Source organism: Ranitomeya imitator, chromosome 6 (assembly GCF_032444005.1).
Source record: "Ranitomeya imitator isolate aRanImi1 chromosome 6, aRanImi1.pri, whole genome shotgun sequence".
Classification (NCBI taxonomy): domain Eukaryota; kingdom Metazoa; phylum Chordata; class Amphibia; order Anura; family Dendrobatidae; genus Ranitomeya; species Ranitomeya imitator.
The window spans coordinates 62,114,403-62,140,841 of NC_091287.1; the positions used below are offsets into that span (position 1 = coordinate 62,114,403).

General features: G+C 40.0%; 1 protein-coding gene across 1 annotated transcript in view; it reads left to right on the top strand.

Annotated features, from left to right (window-relative positions):
* The window catches only part of VIPR2 (vasoactive intestinal peptide receptor 2), a 171,844-nt gene that overhangs the window by 132,326 nt on the left and 13,079 nt on the right, over positions 1–26,439 (top strand). The window contains exons 6-7 of the mRNA XM_069729711.1: positions 16,361–16,487; positions 19,912–20,062. Coding sequence (XP_069585812.1) covers positions 16,361–16,487; positions 19,912–20,062 — 278 coding nt within the window. The remainder of the gene's footprint in view (positions 1–16,360; positions 16,488–19,911; positions 20,063–26,439) is intronic.

Below are 26,439 nucleotides of genomic sequence, written 5' to 3' on the forward strand. Positions count from 1 at the left end.
TTTTCACGGACCGTGTGTCCGTTTGAAAAACACGGAGACATGTCAGTGTTTGTGGGAACGCATGGATCACACAGACCCATTAAAGTCAATGGGTCCGTGTAAAACACGTACCGCACATGGATGCTGTCCGTGTGCAGTCCATGTGCCGTGCAGGAGACAGCGCTACTGAAAGCGCTGTCCCCCCAGCTTGTGGTGCTGAAGCCCCATTTATTTATTCTCTCCAGCAGCGTTCTCTGGAGAGAAGGAATGAAAAATCATTTTTTTAAAATTTTTGTTGTTAAAATAAAGTTCCCAGTAATCTCCCCCCTCCCACCCCCTGTGCGCCCGCCCGCTGGCATTAAAATACTTACCCAGCTCCCACGGCGCTTCCATCCTCTCAGTGTCGCAGCTCTTCCTGTATGAGCGGTCACGTGGGGCCCCACATTACAGTGATGAATATGCGGCTCCACCTCCCATAGGGGTACCGTATTTTCCGCTTTGTAAGACGCACTTTATTTCCCCCAAATTTGGGGGGGAAATGGGGGTGCATCTTACAAAGCGGATATAACGTTACAGGCGCTTACCGTTACAGGCTGGAATGAGGGGGTGTCCGCTGCCGCCCGCTACCGCTGCTGCGGTTGTCCGCTGCTGCCCGCTGCTGCCCCAGGAGATCCTGGAAACTCCGGTGCTGCGGGGGGCTTTGGCGACATTTTGTGAAAGACCAGAGCCCCCCAGCAGTTCGTCCATACGTGGGAAAATGGCCGCCGGAATCTCGGGAGATGAGATTTCAGCGCTGAGATCTCATCTCTCGAGATTCCGGCGGCCATTTTCCCGGAGTCAGTCATACAGGAATCCATGGATGAACTGCCGGGGGCTCTGGTCTTTAACAAAATGTCGCCAGAGCCCCCTGCAGTCCCAGAGACAGCCCTGCAGCCCCCGAGACAGCCCTGCAGCCCCCGAGACAGCCCTGCAGCCCCGGGGACAGCCCTGCAGCACAGGAGCCCCCATGCAGCACAGGAGCCCCCCTGCAGACCCCCTCATCCCAGCCTGCAGCACAGGAGCCCCCCTGCAGCACAGGAGCCCCCCTGCAGACCCCCTCATCCCAGCCTGCAGCAATGCTCCACTCCTGCCTCCAGCAACGACCCTGGGACCCTGATCCACTGCAGCCACAACCCCTGGTGAGTAATAAGACGCATGGATTATAAGACGCCTCCCCAATTTATTAAAAAAAGTTTTTTTCCTATTTTTCTCCTCAAAATTTGGGGTGCGTCTTATAATCCGGAGCGTCTTACAAAGCGAAAAATACGGTATATATATATATATATATATATATATATATATATATATATTAATATTTTTAAAAACTTTTAACTTGCTTCAATAGTCTCCGTAGGAAACTTGAAGCTGTGATTTTCTGATCGCGTGTGCTACACATAGCTTGAGCCCTGTTATGTGTAGCAGAAATGATCATCTGCTATAAACGCCGGCCACGGGCGGCGCTCATAGCAGATCAGTAGTGACAACCAGGGGGGTCTCCTGCAGACCCCAGGTTGTCTTGCCAGTTTGTTTGCGGCCTAAGATTATGTGAAGGGTGGCTCATGAGCAGAGGTAGTAATGCACTTCTGGCGCGATCATGTTAAATGCTGCTGTTAGAGATTAACAGCAGCATATAACATGTTAACAGCCGTGGGTTGATCGAGATTCCACCTTTGGCTGTTATGGGCACATTTCAGCTGATGAAATCAAAGGTGAAGACACGACATACAGTACGACGTATACGTACGCCGTATGTCGTGAAGGGGTTAAAATGTCTTAAATAATGAATTAGATGCTAACATGTGGATTACAAAAATGGATTTTCTAAATCTATTAAATAACACGTGGATTAGAAAAACTACAGCCACATTGATGAAGAAGAAAAAACAGATGAATAAATAGAAAATAGACTTGAAAATAGGTGCAAGTTCAAAGAAAACTAGACGAAAATAGTCTCAAATGCAATAATGAATCCCGCCTAAAACTCTTCTCTTTTGAATCCACCTTTGTGTTTGTCTCAAAAAAACTTCCACAAAAACTGCATGTGTAACGGCAGCCCAAGAATGTATCTTAATAGAATAATTTATGATCATGGCAATATACTACGTGGCTGGGCAACATACTACGTGGGCTGTGCAATATACTATGTGGCTGTGCAATATACTACGTGACTGGGCAGTATACTACGTGGGCTGTGCAATATACTAAGTGGCTGGGCAATATACTACGTGGCTGTGCAATATACTACGTCGCTGTGCAATATACTACGTGGCTGGGCAATATACTACGTGGCTGGGCAATATACTACATGCCTGGGCAATATACTACGTGGCTGTGCAATATACTACGTGGCTGTGCAATATACTACGTGACTGGGCAGTATACTACGTGGGCTGTGCAATATACTACGTGGCTGGGCAATATACTACGTGGGCTGTGCAATATACTACGTGGCTGGGCAATATACTACGTGGCTGGGCAATATACTACGTGGGCTGTGCAATATACTACGTGGCTGGGCAATATACTACGTGGCTGTGCAATATACTACGTGGCTGGGCAATATACTATGTGGCTGGGCAATATACTACGTGGCTGGGCAATATACTACGTGGCTGAGCAATATACTACATGGCTGGGCAATATGCTACGTGGGCTGTGCAATATACTACGTGGACATGCATATTCTAGAATACCCGATGCGTTAGAATCGGGCCACCATCTAGTAATAGAATAATTTACGATCATCTATTTTAACCAAAACAATAATTTTGATAAATTATGTAGCAAAGCAGAAACCCTGGATCAGTCTACTTTCTTGTATGTTCTATTATGGCCAGTCTGGTAGTTGTTATGCAATAAATATTCTTGTGTGGAAAATATTAGTGCGTTTTCAATTATCTTTTATGTCCTTCAAGGTTGAAAAGGGACAGACATGCTGAGAGGCAAGTTAACAATTAAATATTTTACACCATCTGTACAACAGTATTAGGAGCGCTGAGCTCAGACGAGCTTTTGACTGTGTTATCCAAATGATTAATTTATGTTCATAAAATATAGAAAACCGGTATAATTTATTGCAGTAAATCCTCACTGGTCATTGCATTTTCCATAGTAGATTTACATATATTCCTTCTCATTTTTTATGTAGAATAGGACACTGTAACTGTAGAGTTTATTACGCATGAAAACTTTTTTTTTTTTTTTAAATGATACATTAGAGCAGCTTTAGTAAGGCTATGTGTACAAGTCATATTTTTCAGGCACATTCCACATCCGGAATCCACTTGAAAAAGCTCTGTAAAAGTGACCGATAAAGAGAACATAATACACAGCAATGTCAAGACGACATTGCTGTGCATATGGTCCTTCTTATGTCACTTCCTTTTACCTCCCCAGGGTTTGTAAAGCAAAATTCATTCATTGTCTCCCATTTCCCCAACATAACTAGGTCAAAATATTAACATTGACCTACAAAACCATTCATAATGTGTCTCCTCCGTATATCTCATCTCATCTTACCTTCCAACATGTAATCTCCGATCCTCTCAAGGCCTGCATCTCTTCTCCACACTTATAAGTTTCTCACCCAATCACCTCCAAGACTTCTTCCGAGCATCCCCCATGCTCTGGAATTCTGTGCCCCAACATATCCATTTATCTGCCAGTTTCAGAACTTTCAGATGGAACTTGAAAACCCATCTCTTCAAGAAAGCTTACAGCCATCACTGACCCTGATGTCACATTAATTATAGTCTGCAATAACCCCCTGCCACCTCACCACCACCAGAGTTGCCGCCCCCAACCCACTGTCTCCTTCCCTATAATTCTGTAGACTGTAAGCCCACAAGGGCAGGGCCCGCTCCTCTCTGTACCAGTCTGCCATTCTTCACTGTAATTTATATTTGTATGTTACCCTTTCTCATGTACAGCACCATGGAATCAATGGTGCTCTTCAAATAAACAATAATAATACTCATTCTCTGGGTTGCTCGTAAATCAGTCTCAGTACTTCACAGTGCAGAGCAAAAGATGCCAGTGGTCAAGCTGCCACAGTAAAAATGGCAAAACTGGTGATGAAGCCACTTGAGAATAACTACGACTGATATTTTCCTGAAGTAGCTTTGCTTAGGAAAACTCGGCAGCTTTGCCGTTGTCTAAAAGATGCCAAGTGCTCATAGTCTTAAGCGTTTTAAAGGGAACCTGTCACCTGAATTTGGTTGGCCCTTTTTCGGTCCGATGGGCGGAGTTTTCGGGTCTTTTATTCACCCCTTCCTTTCCCGCTGGCCGCAATATTGTCTTGAAGTTGATTCACTTTCCTTCGTAGAACACACGTGTGCAAGGCAATCTTGCCTTGCGCACATGCATTATGCGTTGCCCAACTGCGGACAAAGCCGAAAAGCATTAGTGCGCATGCGCTGGCGCACTATGTCCCGGAAGTATTTCACTGTGTTCTGGGACATAGTGTGCCGGCGCATGCGCACTAATGCTTTTCGGCTTTGCCCGCAGTTGGGCAAAGCATACTGCGCATGCGCAAGGCAAGATTGCCTTGCGCACGCATGTTCTACGGAGGAAAGCGAATCAACTTCAAGACAATATTGCGGCCAGCGGGAAAGGAAAGGGTGAATAAAAGACCTGAAAACACCGCCCATCGGACCGAAAAAAGGGCCCGCCAAATTCAGGTGACAGGTTCCCCTTAATTTTAGACAGTGTAAACTTTGCCTATGCTGTCTGAACCTGTAACCTGCCAAACCATGGGCAGCATGAACCAGAGCGTGCCTGCACCATTGCTCTGGCATTTGAGAGAAAATATACTTTAATGATCGGAAAGCATAGGAATAGACAAGAGTAATCCGCTACTCTAGTTGATTGATCGGTTTCTCCTATATTTAAACATGGCGAGAGACCTGTCAATTACCTGGAATAGTGCAGAAAGAAGCCAGGGGCGGCACTGGACTAGTCTAATCTCCAGCTATGGTCCCTGGCTGGATCTTTAAATTATGTTTTTTCTGAAACACCAGATATTTGTTCAGCCGGTCTCTGATTCATGCTGCCCGTGGTTTGGGCAACATGAATCTGACAGGTTCCCTTTAACATGTGCCAAATTTATTACCTTGGTTCTTATTGGATAATACGTTTGGTGCAACTTTATACTATCTAATCTAAGTTCAGACCATCCAAAAGCTGACCTGGCTCCACACAGGTCAAATGCTGGTTCTTTTACACAGTTGGCACCTGCATCTCACACCAGCGATTGGGGCTGGTCTCCCACCCTGATGTGTAGCCTCTTAAATTTTGCAGTCAATCTCTAACATTTAAGTACATTTGAGTGGTCAAAGCCCCCTATTAGTGCGATTGTGCCTTACAATGGCAGCAGTGGGCCTGCTCAAGCCCCCCATCGACAAGACCATGTTGGTCTTGTAAAGCCTGTGGGACTGTGATTTTTACTATATACTGCAATATCGAAGTATAACATTATAAAATAGTACAAGCCATCATATGATCACAGGTTCAAATCCTATATAGCGACTTAAAAAAACCAAATAATTAAAATAATAAAACATTCTAGAGCTGGGTCGTGCTGAGCTGTCGGTGCTTTCATTGATAGCTCAGTTGACCTATCTGTGACTGGGAAGTTCAAAGATTTCTCCTGTTGCTCCCAGTTCTTTGTAATTGCCCTGCTGTCTGTCCCAGATCAGTACCAGTCAAAGCTGCTGCTCTCTGGTGTATGTTTGCCTGATTCCTGTGCTGATCTACTGCGCCCTGACCATTGGAGCATGTTCTGACTACCCATTTGTTTTTTTATTAGATCTGCTATTTATCTGGTATTCTGACCCTGGACTTTGACCTGACTTATGCCTTCATATTTCCTCTTAGTTTACTACAGTATCTGCTCTCTTGGTACTGACCCAGCAATGTTTGACTTCTCTGCCTCACGGCGAGTCCATGAGTAGTGACTAGCATAAAAAATAATTGAAATTCAAAGCCCCTCTTTCCCCATCCAATAACAAAGAAATGGAAAAAATAAGCATGTTCATTATGGAAGCATCCTTAAGTCCAATATATCAACATTTTGAAACATTTAAGCTATAAAGTGAAAAATAAAACTGAAACCCCAAAATTACTATTTTTCAGTTATCCAAACAATATTAAAAGAAAACCGAGCAATAAAAACTTAGTGTGTTGCACAAAATTATACCATTAAAAAGTACAGCACAGCATGCAAAAAGCAAATCCTCATACTGCTCAATAGATGGAAAAATAATCATAAGTCATCAGTTTTGGAAATGGCTCCATTAGAAAAATTGGTTTTACAAATTTCAGAATGATAAAAGGTACTAAATAATTTTAAAAAATGTACAAGTTTGATATAGCCATAATTTTATATATGTGTGTGTGTATATATATATATATATCTATATATATATATACATATATATAAAGAAAGAAAAATGGAACAGCACAAAGCTCACCAATGGTGGGTGCTTAGCCCCATGGATAAAATGGTCCAAGCATAAATCCAACATGTATACCAAATAGTAAAAATGAAGGCAGCACTCCAAATGTTTCAGGTGAAAAAAGATGTAGTTTTAATCGACCCACATCACTGCGCGACGTTTCGGCTCACTGAGCCTTTTTCAAGCAGTGGGTGTTAACAACAATTGTGCTTTTATAGAGACAATTTCACTTGATTTGCATATTACAGTTGCCATTTATACATATATAAACAAATAATTGTACAACTTTCTATAAAGTGCATATTATGAATTATTAGTGCAATCTCTGTGCTTATTAAAGTGCTTAGTGCTGTATTATTTATAAAATATTCTACCTTTCCACTTTCTCCTTTGTTTCACAGGTTGTCTTATTTGCGTATATTATATTTCTGATAGTCATAACTCATAATTCTCACCTTGCCGCTATAAGGTAGCTCCACATGGAGGACACTGTCATGGCCGTTATCGGCGTTCCTATAATTCTATTGCGCATGTCTGGAAATCCAGTTACCATGTCACAAGGTATCGGCCAATGGGAGTTCCAATACACTTTCATTTTCTTAGCGCATGCGCACTATCGTTATGTCAGTGCCGCATCGCCATCTTGAATGTGGCAAAAACGTTATATTGTGCCATACCATAGCTTGCGCTCATAAGGACATCTTGATGATTTATATCTGATTTATCTTTATAGATACGTACAGACTGTTTGTCTACAATACCGAATATATAATCCTTCAATAGATACTGAAAGGGCTACATAATTACAAGTTTCACTCTGACATAACGGATGAAAGCTTTACTCAGGCTATCTCCATTAGTCTGTGCCTTTCCAAGTTGATATACAGCCTCTCCAGGCCATAATATCACACTTTAGAACTGTCAAAAAAAGTGACATATATGATTTACCCTGTATCTAGATATAAGACTAACAGCTGGTAGTTTTTTTATATGCAATGAATTTTATTATGGATAAAGAACACTTGCCATTGGTCGACATATGTGACAGATAAATTTGACCAAAAATTATTTAAAAAAAACAAAAAAATGTTTTCAAAAGAAAAATAAGCATATGATGTAAGGGCAAAAATTAATTATTCATTCCTCCATATGGATACTCCATCAAGCGGCTGGTGGGGACATATATACGACCCTCCGGTCACAAGATACCTATAAAACAACAAAGAAATTATTAAAATCAATGCACTTTGCAAAGTGCAACATGGAGCCTATACACATCTAATTCAGGGGTCTATCATAGGAGGTTTCTTCACATACCCGAATGGATTTTAAATTCCACATTGAGTCCTTTAGGTTTTAGAGTGTTCAATTCATAAATCCATCTAAGTTCTAATTTTTTTAAAAGACATATTCTGTCCCCTCCTCTCCTCTGTATGGGGACCCTATCTATTATTTTCCATTTGAGGTCTTTTTCTGTGTGTTTGAACTCTGTGAAATGTTTTGAGACTGGGAGATCTAATCGCTTCTTCCTAATAGAATGCCGATGATTATTTATACGTGTTTTGAACTCACAAGAGGTTTCCCCTATATACCACAATTTACAAGGACATTCAAGTAAATATACTACATAGAGTTACATGTCAAGAAGTGTTTGATTTTATATACTTTATTCGTTTCTGGATGTTTAAATGTAGGACCTTTTAGTATATTGGGGCAATTTACACAGGATAAGCATGGGAAGCAGCCTTTTTGAGCCTTGCCTGTAATGGTGGTCTGACTAGGATTTTTTAATGAACCAATATCAGCTTTGACCACATAGTCTCTAATATTTTTCGCCCTCCGATATGAAAATAGTGGGGGCTCTCTTAATTCTTTAATCCTTGGTAGACAGTTGCCTAACATCCCCCAATGTTTTCTGATGATATTCGCTATGGCTCTACTTTCCTCTGAATAGGTCATCACACATGGTATCCTGCTTAATCTTTTTTTATTTTGATCATTTTTCCTTAGTAAATCCTTTCGATCTTTTTTAATGGCTTTGTTTTTAGCAATATTGATTACATCTTGTGGATATTTTCTATTTAGAAATTTTTTTGCCAGGATATCCATAACTCCCTCCATCTCTTTATCCTGTTTAACAATCCTACGCACTCTCAAGAGTTGGCTTAAGGGTATTGACCTTACCATACTGCGTGGATGTTGACTGTCATAAGTTAGGAGATTATTTTTATCGGTCTCTTTAACGTATAATGTAGTTGTTAATTCTCCCTCATTTTGTGTCACAGATACATCCAAGAATTGTATACTTGTTCTGGAGAAATTTAAGGTGAATTTAATAGTTTCATCTATTCCATTCAGGAACCGGTGAAAGTTATGTAACTCTTCTTCTGTATTTTTCCATAGGAGGAAGACATCATCTATGTATCTCCACCACACCAGAACATGCCGGAAGTGGTGGGACACATAGATGAGGTCCTCCTCCAAGGTACTCATCACTAAATTTGCGTAAGCAGGGGCCATATTGGCCCCCATAGCTGTACCTCTTTGTTGTCCATAGAAGGTATCCCCAAATAGGAAGTAGCTCCGCCTCAAAATTATTTCCAACAGTTTGATTATAAATATTTTACCTTCATAGGTTATATTTGTTGTATTTAACTTTTTTTCAACTGCCCTTATTCCCGAAGTGTGGTCTATTGACGTGTAGAGTGAGATGACATCAAACGAGGCCAAGATAACATCACCCTCCAATTTTATAGATTCCAATTTATTAAGGAAATCTGTAGTATCTTGAATATAAGATTTTGAATTTTTCGCAATAGGGTTAAGGATTTTGTCTAAAAAAGTTCCTATTCTGCTAAATACCGAATCCACTCCCGCCACTATGGGTCGCCCAGGAGGGTCGACCAGTGACTTGTGTATTTTAGGGGTTATGTATAGTACAGGGGTTCTTGGAGATTCTATAGATAGGTAATCCATAAGCTCCTGATCTATAATTTTGTTGTTAAGAGCTTCTTGTAAATAATTATTAATCTCCACCATTATTTTAAATTTAGGATCACTCTCAAGTTTTTTATAGACATTCTCATCCCCCAATTGCCGATATATTTCTGCCATATATTTTGACTTGTCCATGATGACGACAGCACCACCTTTATCTGCAGGTTTAATTATGATGTCGTCATCATGGACAAGTTCTTGTAGAGCCTCAAACTCCTCCTTAGTCACATTAGGGTATTTAAATTCACTAGAGGCCTCACTTCTGATCCCCTCCACCTCACTCCTTACCACACTCTCAAAAGCATCTATAATTGAGGAGCTAGTGGGTGGCGAAAAATCACTTTTATTTTTTAATCCCATATTTCTAGAATTAAATTCACCACAACCTGTTATATGTTCTGCATTCCTATCTTGGAACCACTCTTTAAGTTTAATGGATCTAAAAAATCTCTCCAAATCTATCTGTAAATGATATTATTCCCCATAGACCAGGACACTATTATGGAGAAACAATCAAGCGCAAGAGGAGAGGAGGCAAGCGGCACCATCGGTCCCAAAAAAAGATCAGAAAAGAACAGAACACAGCCCCAGAGACAAGTAACATCCAAGAAGAAGGATCAGAACTCGTGATTAATTTCCAACAAGGTCTTAACCTCCCCACAGGTTTCAATCCTGAGTAAAGGACTGTCGTTTGTACCTTGTGCACATACTAATTGGTTTGATTTACAGATAGATTTGGAGAGATTTTTTAGATCCATTAAACTTAAAGAGTGGTTCCAAGATAGGAATGCAGAACATATAACAGGTTGTGGTGAATTTAATTCTAGAAATATGGGATTAAAAAATAAAAGTGATTTTTCGCCACCCACTAGCTCCTCAATTATAGATGCTTTTGAGAGTGTGGTAAGGAGTGAGGTGGAGGGGATCAGAAGTGAGGCCTCTAGTGAATTTAAATACCCTAATGTGACTAAGGAGGAGTTTGAGGCTCTACAAGAACTTGTCCATGATGACGACATCATAATTAAACCTGCAGATAAAGGTGCTGCTGTCGTCATCATGGACAAGTCAAAATATATGGCAGAAATATATCGGCAATTGGGGGATGAGAATGTCTATAAAAAACTTGAGAGTGATCCTAAATTTAAAATAATGGTGGAGATTAATAATTATTTACAAGAAGCTCTTAACAACAAAATTATAGATCAGGAGCTTATGGATTACCTATCTATAGAATCTCCAAGAACCCCTGTACTATACATAACCCCTAAAATACACAAGTCACTGGTCGACCCTCCTGGGCGACCCATAGTGGCGGGAGTGGATTCGGTATTTAGCAGAATAGGAACTTTTTTAGACAAAATCCTTAACCCTATTGCGAAAAATTCAAAATCTTATATTCAAGATACTACAGATTTCCTTAATAAATTGGAATCTATAAAATTGGAGGGTGATGTTATCTTGGCCTCGTTTGATGTCATCTCACTCTACACGTCAATAGACCACACTTCGGGAATAAGGGCAGTTGAAAAAAAGTTAAATACAACAAATATAACCTATGAAGGTAAAATATTTATAATCAAACTGTTGGAAATAATTTTGAGGCGGAGCTACTTCCTATTTGGGGATACCTTCTATGGACAACAAAGAGGTACAGCTATGGGGGCCAATATGGCCCCTGCTTACGCAAATTTAGTGATGAGTACCTTGGAGGAGGACCTCATCTATGTGTCCCACCACTTCCGGCATGTTCTGGTGTGGTGGAGATACATAGATGATGTCTTCCTCCTATGGAAAAATACAGAAGAAGAGTTACATAACTTTCACCGGTTCCTGAATGGAATAGATGAAACTATTAAATTCACCTTAAATTTCTCCAGAACAAGTATACAATTCTTGGATGTATCTGTGACACAAAATGAGGGAGAATTAACAACTACATTATACGTTAAAGAGACCGATAAAAATAATCTCCTAACTTATGACAGTCAACATCCACGCAGTATGGTAAGGTCAATACCCTTAAGCCAACTCTTGAGAGTGCGTAGGATTGTTAAACAGGATAAAGAGATGGAGGGAGTTATGGATATCCTGGCAAAAAAATTTCTAAATAGAAAATATCCACAAGATGTAATCAATATTGCTAAAAACAAAGCCATTAAAAAAGATCGAAAGGATTTACTAAGGAAAAATGATCAAAATAAAAAAAGATTAAGCAGGATACCATGTGTGATGACCTATTCAGAGGAAAGTAGAGCCATAGCGAATATCATCAGAAAACATTGGGGGATGTTAGGCAACTGTCTACCAAGGATTAAAGAATTAAGAGAGCCCCCACTATTTTCATATCGGAGGGCGAAAAATATTAGAGACTATGTGGTCAAAGCTGATATTGGTTCATTAAAAAATCCTAGTCAGACCACCATTACAGGCAAGGCTCAAAAAGGCTGCTTCCCATGCTTATCCTGTGTAAATTGCCCCAATATACTAAAAGGTCCTACATTTAAACATCCAGAAACGAATAAAGTATATAAAATCAAACACTTCTTGACATGTAACTCTATGTAGTATATTTACTTGAATGTCCTTGTAAATTGTGGTATATAGGGGAAACCTCTTGTGAGTTCAAAACACGTATAAATAATCATCGGCATTCTATTAGGAAGAAGCGATTAGATCTCCCAGTCTCAAAACATTTCACAGAGTTCAAACACACAGAAAAAGACCTCAAATGGAAAATAATAGATAGGGTCCCCATACAGAGGAGAGGAGGGGACAGAATATGTCTTTTAAAAAAATTAGAACTTAGATGGATTTATGAATTGAACACTCTAAAACCTAAAGGACTCAATGTGGAATTTAAAATCCATTCGGGTATGTGAAGAAACCTCCTATGATAGACCCCTGAATTAGATGTGTATAGGCTCCATGTTGCACTTTGCAAAGTGCATTGATTTTAATAATTTCTTTGTTGTTTTATAGGTATCTTGTGACCGGAGGGTCGTATATATGTCCCCACCAGCCGCTTGATGGAGTATCCATATGGAGGAATGAATAATTAATTTTTGCCCTTACATCATATGCTTATTTTTCTTTTGAAAACATTTTTTTGTTTTTTTAAAATAATTTTTGGTCAAATTTATCTGTCACATATGTCGACCAATGGCAAGTGTTCTTTATCCATAATAAAATTCATTGCATATAAAAAAACTACCAGCTGTTAGTCTTATATCTAGATACAGGGTAAATCATATATGTCACTTTTTTTGACAGTTCTAAAGTGTGATATTATGGCCTGGAGAGGCTGTATATCAACTTGGAAAGGCACAGACTAATGGAGATAGCCTGAGTAAAGCTTTCATCCGTTATGTCAGAGTGAAACTTGTAATTATGTAGCCCTTTCAGTATCTATTGAAGGATTATATATTCGGTATTGTAGACAAACAGTCTGTACGTATCTATAAAGATAAATCAGATATAAATCATCAAGACGTCCTTATGAGCGCAAGCTATGGTATGGCACAATATAACGTTTTTGCCACATTCAAGATGGCGATGCGGCACTGACATAACGATAGTGCGCATGCGCTAAGAAAATGAAAGTGTATTGGAACTCCCATTGGCCGATACCTTGTGACATGGTAACTGGATTTCCAGACATGCGCAATAGAATTATAGGAACGCCGATAACGGCCATGACAGTGTCCTCCATGTGGAGCTACCTTATAGCGGCAAGGTGAGAATTATGAGTTATGACTATCAGAAATATAATATACGCAAATAAGACAACCTGTGAAACAAAGGAGAAAGTGGAAAGGTAGAATATTTTATAAATAATACAGCACTAAGCACTTTAATAAGCACAGAGATTGCACTAATAATTCATAATATGCACTTTATAGAAAGTTGTACAATTATTTGTTTATATATGTATAAATGGCAACTGTAATATGCAAATCAAGTGAAATTGTCTCTATAAAAGCACAATTGTTGTTAACACCCACTGCTTGAAAAAGGCTCAGTGAGCCGAAACGTCGCGCAGTGATGTGGGTCGATTAAAACTACATCTTTTTTCACCTGAAACATTTGGAGTGCTGCCTTCATTTTTACTATTTGGTATACATATATATAGATATATATATACCGTATACAGTGGGGCAAAAAAGTATTTAGTCAGTCAGCAATAGTGCAAGTTCCACCACTTAAAAAGATGAGAGGCGTCTGTAATTTACATCATAGGTAGACCTCAACTATGGGAGACAAACTGAGAAAAAAAAATCCAGAAAATCACATTGTCTGTTTTTTTATCATTTTTTTTGCATATTATGGTGGAAAATAAGTATTTGGTCAGAAACAAACAATCAAGATTTCTGGCTCTCACAGACCTATAACTTCTTCTTTAAGAGTCTCCTCTTTCCTCCACTCATTACCTGTAGTAATGGCACCTGTTTAAACTTGTTATCAGTATAAAAAGACACCTGTGCACACCCTCAAACAGTCTGACTCCAAACTCCACTATGGTGAAGACCAAAGAGCTGTCAAAGGACACCAGAAACAAAATTGTAGCCCTGCACCAGGCTGGGAAGACTGAATCTGCAATAGCCAACCAGCTTGGAGTGAAGAAATCAACAGTGGGAGCAATAATTAGAAAATGGAAGACATACAAGACCACTGATAATCTCCCTCGATCTGGGGCTCCACGCAAAATCCCACCCCGTGGGGTCAGAATGATCACAAGAACGGTGAGCAAAAATCCCAGAACCGCGCGGGGGGACCTAGTGAATGAACTGCAGATAGCTGGGACCAATGTAACAAGGCCTACCATAAGTAACACACTACGCCACCATGGACTCAGATCCTGCAGTGCCAGACGTGTCCCACTGCTTAAGCCAGTACATGTCCGAGCCCATCTGAAGTTTGCTAGAGAGCATTTGGATGATCCAGAGGAGTTTTGGGAGAATGTCCTATGGTCTGATGAAACCAAACTGGAACTGTTTGGTAGAAACACAACTTGTCGTGTTTGGAGGAAAAAGAATACTGAGTTGCATCCATCAAACACCATACCTACTGTAAAGCATGGTGGTGGAAACATCATGCTTTGGGGCTGTTTCTCTGCAAAGGGGCCAGGACGACTGATCCGGGTACATGAAAGAATGAATGGGGCCATGTATCGTGAGATTTTGAGTGCAAACCTCCTTCCATCAGCAAGGGCATTGAAGATGAAACGTGGCTGGGTCTTTCAACATGACAATGATCCAAAGCACACCGCCAGGGCAACGAAGGAGTGGCTTCGTAAGAAGCATTTCAAGGTCCTGGAGTGGCCTAGCCAGTCTCCAGATCTCAACCCTATAGAAAACCTTTGGAGGGAGTTGAAAGTCCGTGTTGCCAAGCGAAAAGCCAAAAACATCACTGCTCTAGAGGAGATCTGCATGGAGGAATGGGCCAACATACCAACAACAGTGTGTGGCAACCTTGTGAAGACTTACAGAAAACGTTTGACCTCTGTCATTGCCAACAAAGGATATATTACAAAGTATTGAGATGAAATTTTGTTTCTGACCAAATACTTATTTTCCACCATAATATGCAAATAAAATGTTATATAAACAGACAATGTGATTTTCTGGATTTTTTTTTCTCAGTTTGTCTCCCATAGTTGAGGTCTACCTATGATGTAAATTACAGACGCCTCTCATCTTTTTAAGTGGTGGAACTTGCACTATTGCTGACTGACTAAATACTTTTTTGCCCCACTGTATATGTGTGTAACCTGTATATTCTGTTGTTTGTAGTTTTCATTAACAGTGGTAATGCTTGATGTATTGTACTATAAGCTGTCCGTCTCTTTTATATATAGATGATAGGTAAGCCAACTAATTACTTTATGTATAAACTCATTTATTGCCTTCTTAATTGGAAACTACTAGTAAAGCTGACACTGTTAGTCTAAGTTGATACAAATGTATGAAAAATGTTTCTATTTAATCAGGAAAAAAACTGACGATTTTTCATATTGTCTTTCATACGGCATTCTTTTTTATACATCAGCAGACCAAAAATAGCCTCCTTTGCTAATAATGTCAAAGCATTCATGAAAATTGGATGCTTTATGGTTGATTGTATGGCATGTGTTATTTTTTTGCACACTCATAGACTTGAATAGGTGAGTCTCATACAAATTATGGAATACAGTAGAAATTCATGTATGCTGTGATATTTTTGTCATGTAGATATTCGGTTTGTATGAAAAAACTGTCATCTAGCTCTATAGAATAACATTTGTTCTAGTGCTGTCTGTGTGAGTTCAGTTTTTTCCACCGACAACACTTGGACAGAAGATACAGTTGTGTGAATTTAGCCTTATTGAGAGAAAATTCTGCTGGAATTAGAGTCGATAAGTTTTCAATAATACAATTATGACAGCGGATATGGCTGCACTTTTTGAAAAAAATGCTAATATTTCTGTAGGTAAAATGGCATAGTTACCAAACATTGTCAATATTTCTAACTTTTGAATTACGGTACAAATATTTGCCCATTACTACATTTTGGTTGTATTTATTCTTTAAAGGGGTTTTCTTAACTTGCACATTTATGGCTTATCTACAGGATATGACATTAATGTCTGATAGATTGGTCACATTCCTAGAATTGGCATCTATCTCAAGAATTAGGACAGATCTCAAGCAACAAGAAATGGGAATGTTGGCTGCACTTCCACAGATCTCATTATTCACTTTTGAGTACCGAACATGGCCAAGTTGTGGTACCCACATCTATCGGACATTTATGGCATATCCTATGAAAATGTCGTAAATTTTGAATACCTGTTCAAGTAGAAGATGGTGTCCTGCTACGTGATATTGATTTTTGTTCTCTTCTTTTCAATCTAGAAAACTTCACTGTACAAGAAACTACATTCATCTGAACTTGTTCCTCTCTTTCATTTTGAAAGCTATCTCAGTATTAATGAAGGATGATTTCCTCTATTCCGGTTATTATACTTGTCCAGATTCTTTGGTAATTACATTTTCTTCTGCTTTTTATGATTTGTGTATGTTGCTTCCAACAATCGATCTACTAAAATATACTGAATCAAAGCCACCAAGGTTTATTTACAGATGTTAGAAATGGATGGAAATCAATCGTATATATGATTGCTTTACACAAATGTATCAACCATTTAGGTAATAGACATGCAATGTGACCTTTATATCCAATAATTCACCACAAATGACTTTTACTGATCCACCAAATATTTGGTACGCTCCCACAAATTATACAATCCATGGTCATTAGGTGTGTGCTACGTGGCATTATTGAAATGCTGGGAAATTACTCTGGTGGCTCTCTCATATGTTAGACAAAAATCAGCCAAACCCCCCAATTTTAGTAGATAGGCCCAACCATTTAATGTATCTGGGGGCCTCATGACTGATGTCAGAGGAGTTAAAAAATAGGCAGTTTTAATCGCCTGATCTTTTTGGCCTGTTAGTAGATAAGACGCTGCCAAATGAGTCTGGTGGCAACTTGCTTTGTTCTTCCCATCGGGAACACATGGACCCTTGGCTGAGCCAAGCTTTCATGTATATGGGAGATCAGAAGAGATAGCTGTTGGCCAACAGTTATCTAACGTGTATGGAACCATTAGGTCTCTACTAAAATTACATAATGGGGCCTAAAATAGAGGATGGGGCTCAAAGTGTCCTGAACATTTGTCAGTAGCCCTTTAATGGCAGCCCTAGGAGGCAAAAATATTTTCTAAATTCAACTTCAACTTCAATCATATTGTCTTAGGTCAAATTTTAATAAGCCATGTATGGTAGTCGATATAGTTTTTAAAAGCTTGAAAATACATCCCAAGCAGTAAAATAGGGGGTCGTTGATAATACAATGGCACAAGCTAATGACCTTTAGTCTGAAGGTCCTGGCACTCTTATCAACACAAACAGATTTACAATGTGCTCTGCATAACATTTAAAAAAATTATATCAAAGCAATTTGGGTCAATACCAGATGACCTAACATTTCCCCACAGTAGGAAAACACTGCCTGTCCTGGATATTACACCCTTCTCCAGATTGGCCCAGAGAGGTATTCAGGTTTGCTAAACTGTAAGCTAAAAGCACAAGAAATATTATGCCACTTGGCTAATAGTATAGTGACTAACAGGACTGACTGACCGCTACTGATTACCTGAATGTGTTTTGTATTCATCAAAAGACTTGGTAAAGGTACACTTCAGGCAGCACTCGCATTAGAGCCGCACACTTCATTCAGCTCTACACTAGAGGGTTACATCTTTTTTAGAAATAAGCAAATTTACTGAAATTTGTACGAGAAAGTCAATTTGGTCTGGATTATATTTGGTCCGAATGGGCTGTGCCCCCAAAAGGCATTTATTATCTGAGATCTCTCCAGATCCCAAACCATAATAAGTGGATAACTGTGAAGGGGCCAAAAAAATTAAACATTACATCCACCTGTTATGATGAGCCGGTCTTAAATAAGGGAGAGGAGTCCCGCAACTATCCTTGGAGCTGGGGCCCTCACTATCCCTGTTCCAGGGGTACTCTTAAGGGTAGAGAGGCCTGAGTCACCATCCTTACTATGTTCCTGAATGCACACTGAAACTATTCCCTCCCTACTCAGGGAGGTATGGGACAGATGTGAAATGGATAGCACAAACCAGACAGACTGGGGAATGAAAAACTGCAAGCATACAAATACATTCATGAAACAACAAAGTAGAGAACAAGGAAACAGTAGGAATGACCAACCAAATGGGAGAGGATAAGGAAATACACAGGCACAAACAAAACCACACTGATAACTCCAAGAGTTAGCACCAATTAGCAGCCACTAATAGGGACTACTCCATAATCACCAAACTGGGTAGTTATAAACTGTCACCAGCAGGGAAGAGAGGAAGCAGAGGAATCAGCTACTGCTGATTGATAGGATAGGCCAAATAGTAGATGGAGAACACCTTCTGTTAGAAAGGTGTGGACGAACAGATAAAGACTAATCAGCACCAGCAGACAAACACAAGACTGCCGGATTGAATCCTGAGGCATGACACCACCTGTCTTAAGGTACCGTCACACTCAGCAATGCTGCAGCGATATAGACAACGAGCCGACCTAAACTAGATCACTGGAGCGTCGCTGTTTAGGTCGCTGCAGAGATGTCAAACACAGCAACTCCAGAACGATGCAGGAGCGATCCAGTGACGTAACGGCGACTCACTTCTCGTTCTCGCTCCATGTAAAAACGTTGCTGGCATCGTTGCTTTTGATGTCAAACATGACGATACACGCCGATCTAGCGACCAAATAAAGTTCTGGACTTCTAGCTCCGACCAGCGATATAACAGCGGGATCCAGATCGCTGCTGCGTGTCAAACACAACGAGATCGCTATCCAGGACGCTGCAACGTCACAGATTGTTGTCGTTCTCGTTGCAAAGTTGCTGAGTGTGACGGTACCTTTAGGCTCCCATCTGTCCTGCTGCAACAGCTCCTTGTCCCACCATATGCTAGGTTGGGATTGGCCTTTGAAATGGTGTTCAGTATGATCTTAAAGCCTCTAGTGGTCTTCTGGGGTGCAGTGATTTGCATTGATCCCACATGACCACTTGAGGCCTAGCCAGTGCTGGAAAACCTGGATCAGAGACCGAAAGTTAGCGGATGACTGGGAGGGTGCTACATTGGCAGGAAAGATGAGATTCTGGCCTAGGACAGGCAAGGACAATATTTTATTTTTAAACCCCTTTGTGATTCTTCAAGAAATACAGCTAAATTGCAGCCGGATAGCTGTAATTTTTGCTGGATTCATGCAAATCGAATAACAAAATATTCAGAATCTGGAAAAGTGGACATTTTAGGAGTCAATTCGTAACAACTTTGATTCATTATGAATCAAATTGCTAATCTCTAGTCTTTATAGCAGAAAACAGTACTCAGTCATGATGTGTCCATATGCTGAAATTATATACTTAGGACTTTTTTTAACGCCCAATCCACCGGTGTATATTTATTTTCTATTGACAGCACAAAAAAGGATAAACATAGTTAAAACATTCCTTTGGACTCTGTTTGCTTGATTAAATTGTTTGGACATGTCAGGGGGAAGATCTGAATACCATTATGTATAAAAACGTAACCCACTGATGGAGTACTGAGCGTAGCATGCTATACTATTGTGAACATAGTCTTATTGTGACGAAAGGAGAAGTAGCCGCCGGTTGAATAAGCATTCTGCTGACAGCTAGCTTATGAGGATGGTATGCTTTGAACTAGGTGATGTAATCTCATGGCATTGAGTGGTGGAAACGGCAGCAGAGATTTAAGAGCTGAGGTTGTTCGTAGTCGTAACTTTATAAAGGATGGTCATGTTATCAATTAAATTCCAAAGTTCTTATTGATCTTTGTCTTCTGTTGCAGACTGGCTGTAAGATCATGTTAGCCTTTGTTCATTACTGTGTAACTGCAAATTTCTACTGGCTATTGGTAGAAGGACTTTATCTCCACACTTTGCTAGTGGTGATATTCTCTCCGAACAGACATTTTATAATATATCTCCTCATTGGATGGGGTAAGCTTTTTTTTAATTTTGATTTTTCTATTCATTCATTGAAATATTCCCGAGTTGTTTTTTTTCCTTTCTTCTTTCTTCTACCAAGCTTATCACATATAGTAACATGCATTAGATTTCTATAGCAGCAAATAGAACATTTTCATTTCTGCTTCTCCAATGAGAGGTGTTGATAGAAATGGCGTAAAATATACAGACTTGTCATATCTAATGGGGCACAGGAAACATAAGAGGGTCCTGAGAGCTGCGTCAGTGCCGTGTGCCAGTCATCACCAGGAACATTTCTTGACACGACACCCTCAAAATTTCCAGAAGTGTTGATCATTAGTTGTATATAGTGCCTGACAACAGATATTTGCAGAAGTTGCTCATCTTGTGAATGCTTTTTTTTTTCAGAATATTACAGTGGATATTATGATAGACATTTACATTTATTATTCTGTAAGATATTTTAAAGCATATGTCACAAACACTGCTTGAAAAATAATTAAAGAAAATCTACCCCTGAAATCTAAGTAGGGCAAAGCAAGGAAGATATGATGCCTTGAATCTTGCCGTGTTTGATCACGCTTATCATTGCTCTCATAAAAGGGGTTGTGGAGTTTAAAAATCACATTTTGATACATGCGGCTATGGATTTCTGCTTTAATAGAGAGATTCCTTTGTTCAATACCTCATAATTTAGGCAGAGTGGAGATTACAAAAAGATTCTCGCCCTGAGATGACCTGCCTTGTCCTATTTTACATAAATAACTTGAGTTGAATGTTCATTGTATAATGCCTCATTTCCCCTGTGGTAGTGCTGCAGGGAAATTGAACAATCGCTGCCAGGTTTTACGGATTATAAGTTCATGTAGGTGGGACCCAATAAAGGGAGATCTTTTGACTCGTTAACTAGCAAGAGATCTTACCTACAAGCAGGAGCTTTCCAAAGCAGAGGACCCCTTCAATTGTGTGCCACAAAGTCAAAGAATAAAAAAAAATAACTTGAACACAGAAATACCTAATAACACAATAAAGGACAGGTGTATACCATACTGCATGCATGGAGTGAGCTGGTACCAGTTCACGAGTGATCATCAGAAAATAATAACACTACAGACTATAAATGACTATACATTACTGTTCATACATAGCATCTATATGAATACACATTTACATCAGATGGCTCACTCTCTATGACTGCAGCTCTTGTCTTTCCATCCAGCCTAGGCATCGATGACACTTTCTTCTAACAAGTGTATTTTACCTACTACCAGCTTAAGTCCCTGGCTTCCATAGCTCATCCCTACCCTTTACAGCAAGACCCAAAAACTGACCCATAAGTGTATTCAGAGCCAGAATTCAAACATCAGCCCCATAATTTAATTTAGACCCAACCCTGAAATTCAGCTTTTTAGCCCAGAGATAAGGGATCCAAGGGATAACGTTTCTCCTTGTGGAGAGTGACATGTTAAGCATGCCGAGATTAGGAGAGTTTTAAGTTGCAAAGCTCCTTTGGGAAATATGCAAATTGTCTCTTCAAAGAGAAAGAGGACTAGAACTCTAGTGCCACCTATAGGAAGTAGGAAACTCAATGTCGACCCTTTAACGAGCCTTGTCACATACCTAAGGATAAAGCCAAAACCAGAATCTCTATTTGTAGATACTGTGTTTCGGGGTACTGCTCCTCATCAGTGTAAAGTGTGAGATCTGGTTTGGCTGGGTGAGAGGCATCTCTCCGGGATCCAAGGGATAATGTTTCCCAGAGGAGCATTGCGGCTTAAAAGTCTCCTCATATCGGCATGCCAAACATGTAGCTCACCTGCAAGGAGAAACGTTATCCCTTGTATCCTGGTCAGACCCCTGAAACACAGTGTCTGCAAATTGAGATTCTGATTTTGGCTTTTATCCTAAGTCATGTGACAAGGCTCGTTAAAGGGAGGACTTTTAGGATTGGTACTTCCTATAGGTGACACTAGAGCTCTAGTTCTTTTCCTCTCTGAAGAGATTATTTGAATACAGCCCAGAAATAAAAAATGTTTAAGCTTTTGACCAAGTGACTCCATTTTCTTATCCTTTTCACTCTCGAATTCCTCTTCTGCTCCATGTTGGCAGCTGAAGAGAAATCTAGGTACAAGGGAGATAACTATCACTGACTTTAACTCAATGGATTAATCCAACAGATAACAATACAATTAACCCCTTTCTGATATTAGACGTACTATCCCGTCGAGGTAGGGTGGGCCTGTATGTAATTAAAAAAAACAATAAAAGTACACATATTTAGTATCGCCGTGTCCGTAACGACCCGACCTTTAAAACTGTCCCACTAGTTAACCCCTTCAGTGAACACCGTAAAGAAAAAAAAAACCGAGGCAAAAAACAATGCTTTATTATCATACCGCCAAATAAAAAGTGGAATAACACGCAAACAAAAAGACTGATGTAAATCACTATGGTACCGCTGAAAACGTCATCTTGTCTTGCAAAAAACGAGCCACCATACAGCATCATCAGCGAAAAAATAAAAAAGTTATAGTCCTCAGAATAAAGCGATGCAAAAATAATTATTTTTTCTCTAAAATAGTTTTTATCGAATAATAGCGCCAAAACATAAAAAAATTATATAAATGAGGTATCGCTGTAATCGTACTGACCCGAAGAATAAAACTGCTTTATCCATTTTACCAAACGCAGAACGGTATAAGTGCCCCCCCCCCAAAGAAATTCATGAATAGCTGGTTTTTGGTCATTCTGCCTCACAAAAATCGGAATAAAAAGCGATCAAAAAATGTCACGTGTCCGAAAATGTTACCAATAAAAACGTCAACTCATCCTGCAAAAAACAAGACCTTACATGACTCTGTGGACCAAAATATGGAAAAATTATAGCTCTCAAAATGTGATAACGCAAAAAATATTTTTTGCAATAAAAAGCGTCTTTTAGTGTGTGACGGCTGCCAATCATAAAAATCCGCTAAAAAAACCCGCTATAAAAGTAAATCAAACCCCCCTTCATCACCCCCTTAGTAAGGGAAAAATAAAAAAATTTAAAAAATGTATTTATTTCCTTTTTCCCAGTAGGGTTAGGGCTAGGGTTAGGGTTAGGGTTAGGGCTAGGGTTAGGGCTAGGGTTAGGGCTAGGGTTATGGTTAGGGCTAGGGTTAGGGTTGAGGCTAGGGTTAAGGCTACAGTTAGTGTTGGGGCTAAAGTTAGGGTTAGGGTTGAGGCTAAAGTTATGGTTAGGGTTTGGATTAAATTTACGGTTGGGAATAGGGTTGGGATTAGGTTTAGGGGTGTGTCAGGGTTAGGGGTGTGGTTAGGGTTACTGTTGAGATTATGGTTAGGGGTGTGTTTGGATTAGGGTTTCAGTTATAATTGGGGGGTTTCCACTGTTTAGGCACATCAGGGGCTCTCCAAACGTGACATGGCGTCCGATCCCAATTCCAGCCAATTCTGCGTTGAAAAAGTAAAACAGTGCTCCTTACCTTCCGAACTCTCCCGTGCGCCCAAACAGGGGTTTAGGCTGGTTTCACATTTGCGTTTTTTGCCGATGCGTTTTAGCGCAAAAAAACACATTTTTTTCTACACTTAACATTAAAAACGCATGCATTTTTTTGCATGCGTTTTGCTGCGTTTTGACGACGCATGCGTCGTTTCTATGCTTGCGTTTTGTTGCGGAAATGCAACCTGTAGTAATATCTAGCGGCATTTTTTTGCCGCAAAAAAAGCATGCATTTTTTTGCGGCAAAAAAAGTATTGCTGTCTATGTAAACGCATGCGTTTTTAAGCACATGCGTTTGCATGCGTTTTTAAACACATGCGTTTCAATAGAAAAACACAAGAATACACACAGATAAGCCACCCCCCAACCCTAACCCTAACCCTAGGGATCCTAACCCTAACCCTAGGGATCCTAACCCTAACCCTAAGGGCTAGGATCCTAACTCAAACCCTAAGGGTTAGGGTTAGGATTCCTAGGGTTAGGGTTAGGGTTAGGATCCCTAGGGTTAGGGTTAGGGTTAGGGTTAGGATCCCTAGGGTTAGGGTTAGGGTTAGGATCCCTAGGGTTACTAGGGATCCTAACCCTAACCCTAGGGTTAGGGTTAGGATCCCTAGGGTTAGGGTTAGGATCCCTAGGGTTACTAGGGATCCTAACCCTAACCCTAGGGATCCTAACCCTAACCCTAGCTATTTCTGTTTATAGTGGGTTTTCTAGTTGATTTTGATGATTGGCAGCTGTCACACACTTCTCATCATGCGTTTCAAATACGCAAATGCAGGAAAAAACGCATGTAAACGCGTCAAAACGCCGTGTTTTTTTACCACATGCAAAAACGCATGCGTCTAAAAAACGCCGCATTTGCACGCGTTTACATGCGTTTTTTGCACCACCTGCGTTTGCGTTAAAAACGCTGCGTTTTTTAACGCAAATGTGAAACTAGCCTTACCCCAACATATGGGGTATCAACGTACTCAGGACAAATTGGACAACAACTTTTGGGGTCCAATTTCTCCTGTTACCCTTGGAAAAATACAAAACTGGGGGCTAAAAAATAATTTTTGTGGAAAAAAAAGATTGTTTATTTTCACGGCTCTGCGTTATAAACTGTAGTGAAACACTTGGGGGTTCAAAGTTGTCACAACACATCTAGATAAGTTCCTTGGGGGGTCTAGTTTCCAATATGGGGTCACTTGTGGTGGCTTTCTACTGTTTAGGTACATTAGGGGCTCTGCAAACGCAATGTGATGCCTGCAGACCATTCCATCTAAGTCTGCATTCCAAATGGCGCTCCTTCCCTTCCGAGCTCTCCCATGCGCCCAAACAGTGGTCCCCCCCCCCCACATATGGGGTATCAGCGTACTCAGAACAAATTGGACAACAACTTTTGGGTCCAATTTCTCCCGTTACCCTTGGGAAAATACAAAACTGGGGGCTAAAAAATAATTTTTGTGGGAAAAAAATAATTTTTATTTTCACGGCTCTGCATTATAAACTGTAGTGAAACACTTGGGGGTTCAAAGCTCACACAACACATCTAGATGAGTTCCTTAAGGGGTCTACATTCCAAAATGGTGTCAGTTGTGGGGGGTTTCAATGTTTAGGCACATCAGTGGCTCTCTAAACGCAACATGGCGTCCCATCTCAATTCCAGTCAATTTTGCATTGAAAAGTCAAATGGTGCTCCTTCCCTTCTGAGCTCTGCCATGCGCCCAAACAGTGGTTTACCCCCACATATGGGGTATCAGCGTACTCAGGACAAATTGTACAACAACTTTTGGTGTCCAATTTCTTCTCTTACCCTTGCAAAAATAAAAAATTGGGGGTGAAAAAATCATTTTTGTGAAAAATATGATTTTTTATTTTTACGGTTCTGCATTATAATCTTCTGTGAAGCACTTTGTGGGTCAAAGTGCTCACCACACATCTAGGTAAGTTCCTTAGGGGGTCTACTTTCCAAAATGGTGTCACTTGTGAGGGGTTTCAATGTTTAGGCACATCAGGGGCTCTCCAAACGCAACATCTCAATTCCAGTCAATTTTGCATTGGAAAGTCAAATGGCGCTGCTTCGCTTCCGAGCTCTGCCATGCACCCAAACAGTGGTTTACCCTCACATATGGGGTATCGGCGTACTCAGGACAAATTGTACAACAACTTTTGAGGTCCATTTTCTCCTGTTACCCTTGATAAAATAAAACAAATCGGAGCTGAAGTAAATTTTTTGTGAAAAAAAGTTAAATGTTCATTTTTATTTAAACATTCCAAAAAATTTCCTATAAAACACCTGAAGGCTTAATAAACTTCTTGAATGTAGTTTTGAGCACCTTGAGGGGTGCAGTTTTTAGAATGGTGTCACACTTGGTTATTTTCTATCATATAGACCCCTCAAAATGACTTCAAATAAGATGTGGTCCCTAAAAAAAATGGTGTTGTAAAAATGAGAAATTGCTGGTCAAATTTTAACCCTTACAACTCCCTAACAAAAAAAATTTGGTTCCAATATTGTGCTGATGTAAACTAGACATGTGGGAAATGTTACTTATTAAGTATTTTGTGTGACATATCTCTGTGATTTAATTGCATACAAATTCAAAGTTGGAAAATTGCGAAATTTTCAACATTTTTGCCAAATTTCCATTTTTTTCACAAATAAACGCAGGTAATATCAAAGAAATGTTACCACTATCATGAAGTACAATATGTCACAAGAAAATAATGTCAGAATCAGCAGGATCCGTGGAAGCGTTCCAGAGTTATAACCTCATAAAGGGACAGTGGTCAGAATTGTAGAAATTGGCCTGGTCATTAACGTGCAAACCACCCTTGGAGGTAAAGGGGTTAAGGTGTGACACTATACACCAAAATAAGTACCAAAATTGTGGCGCATATTTCT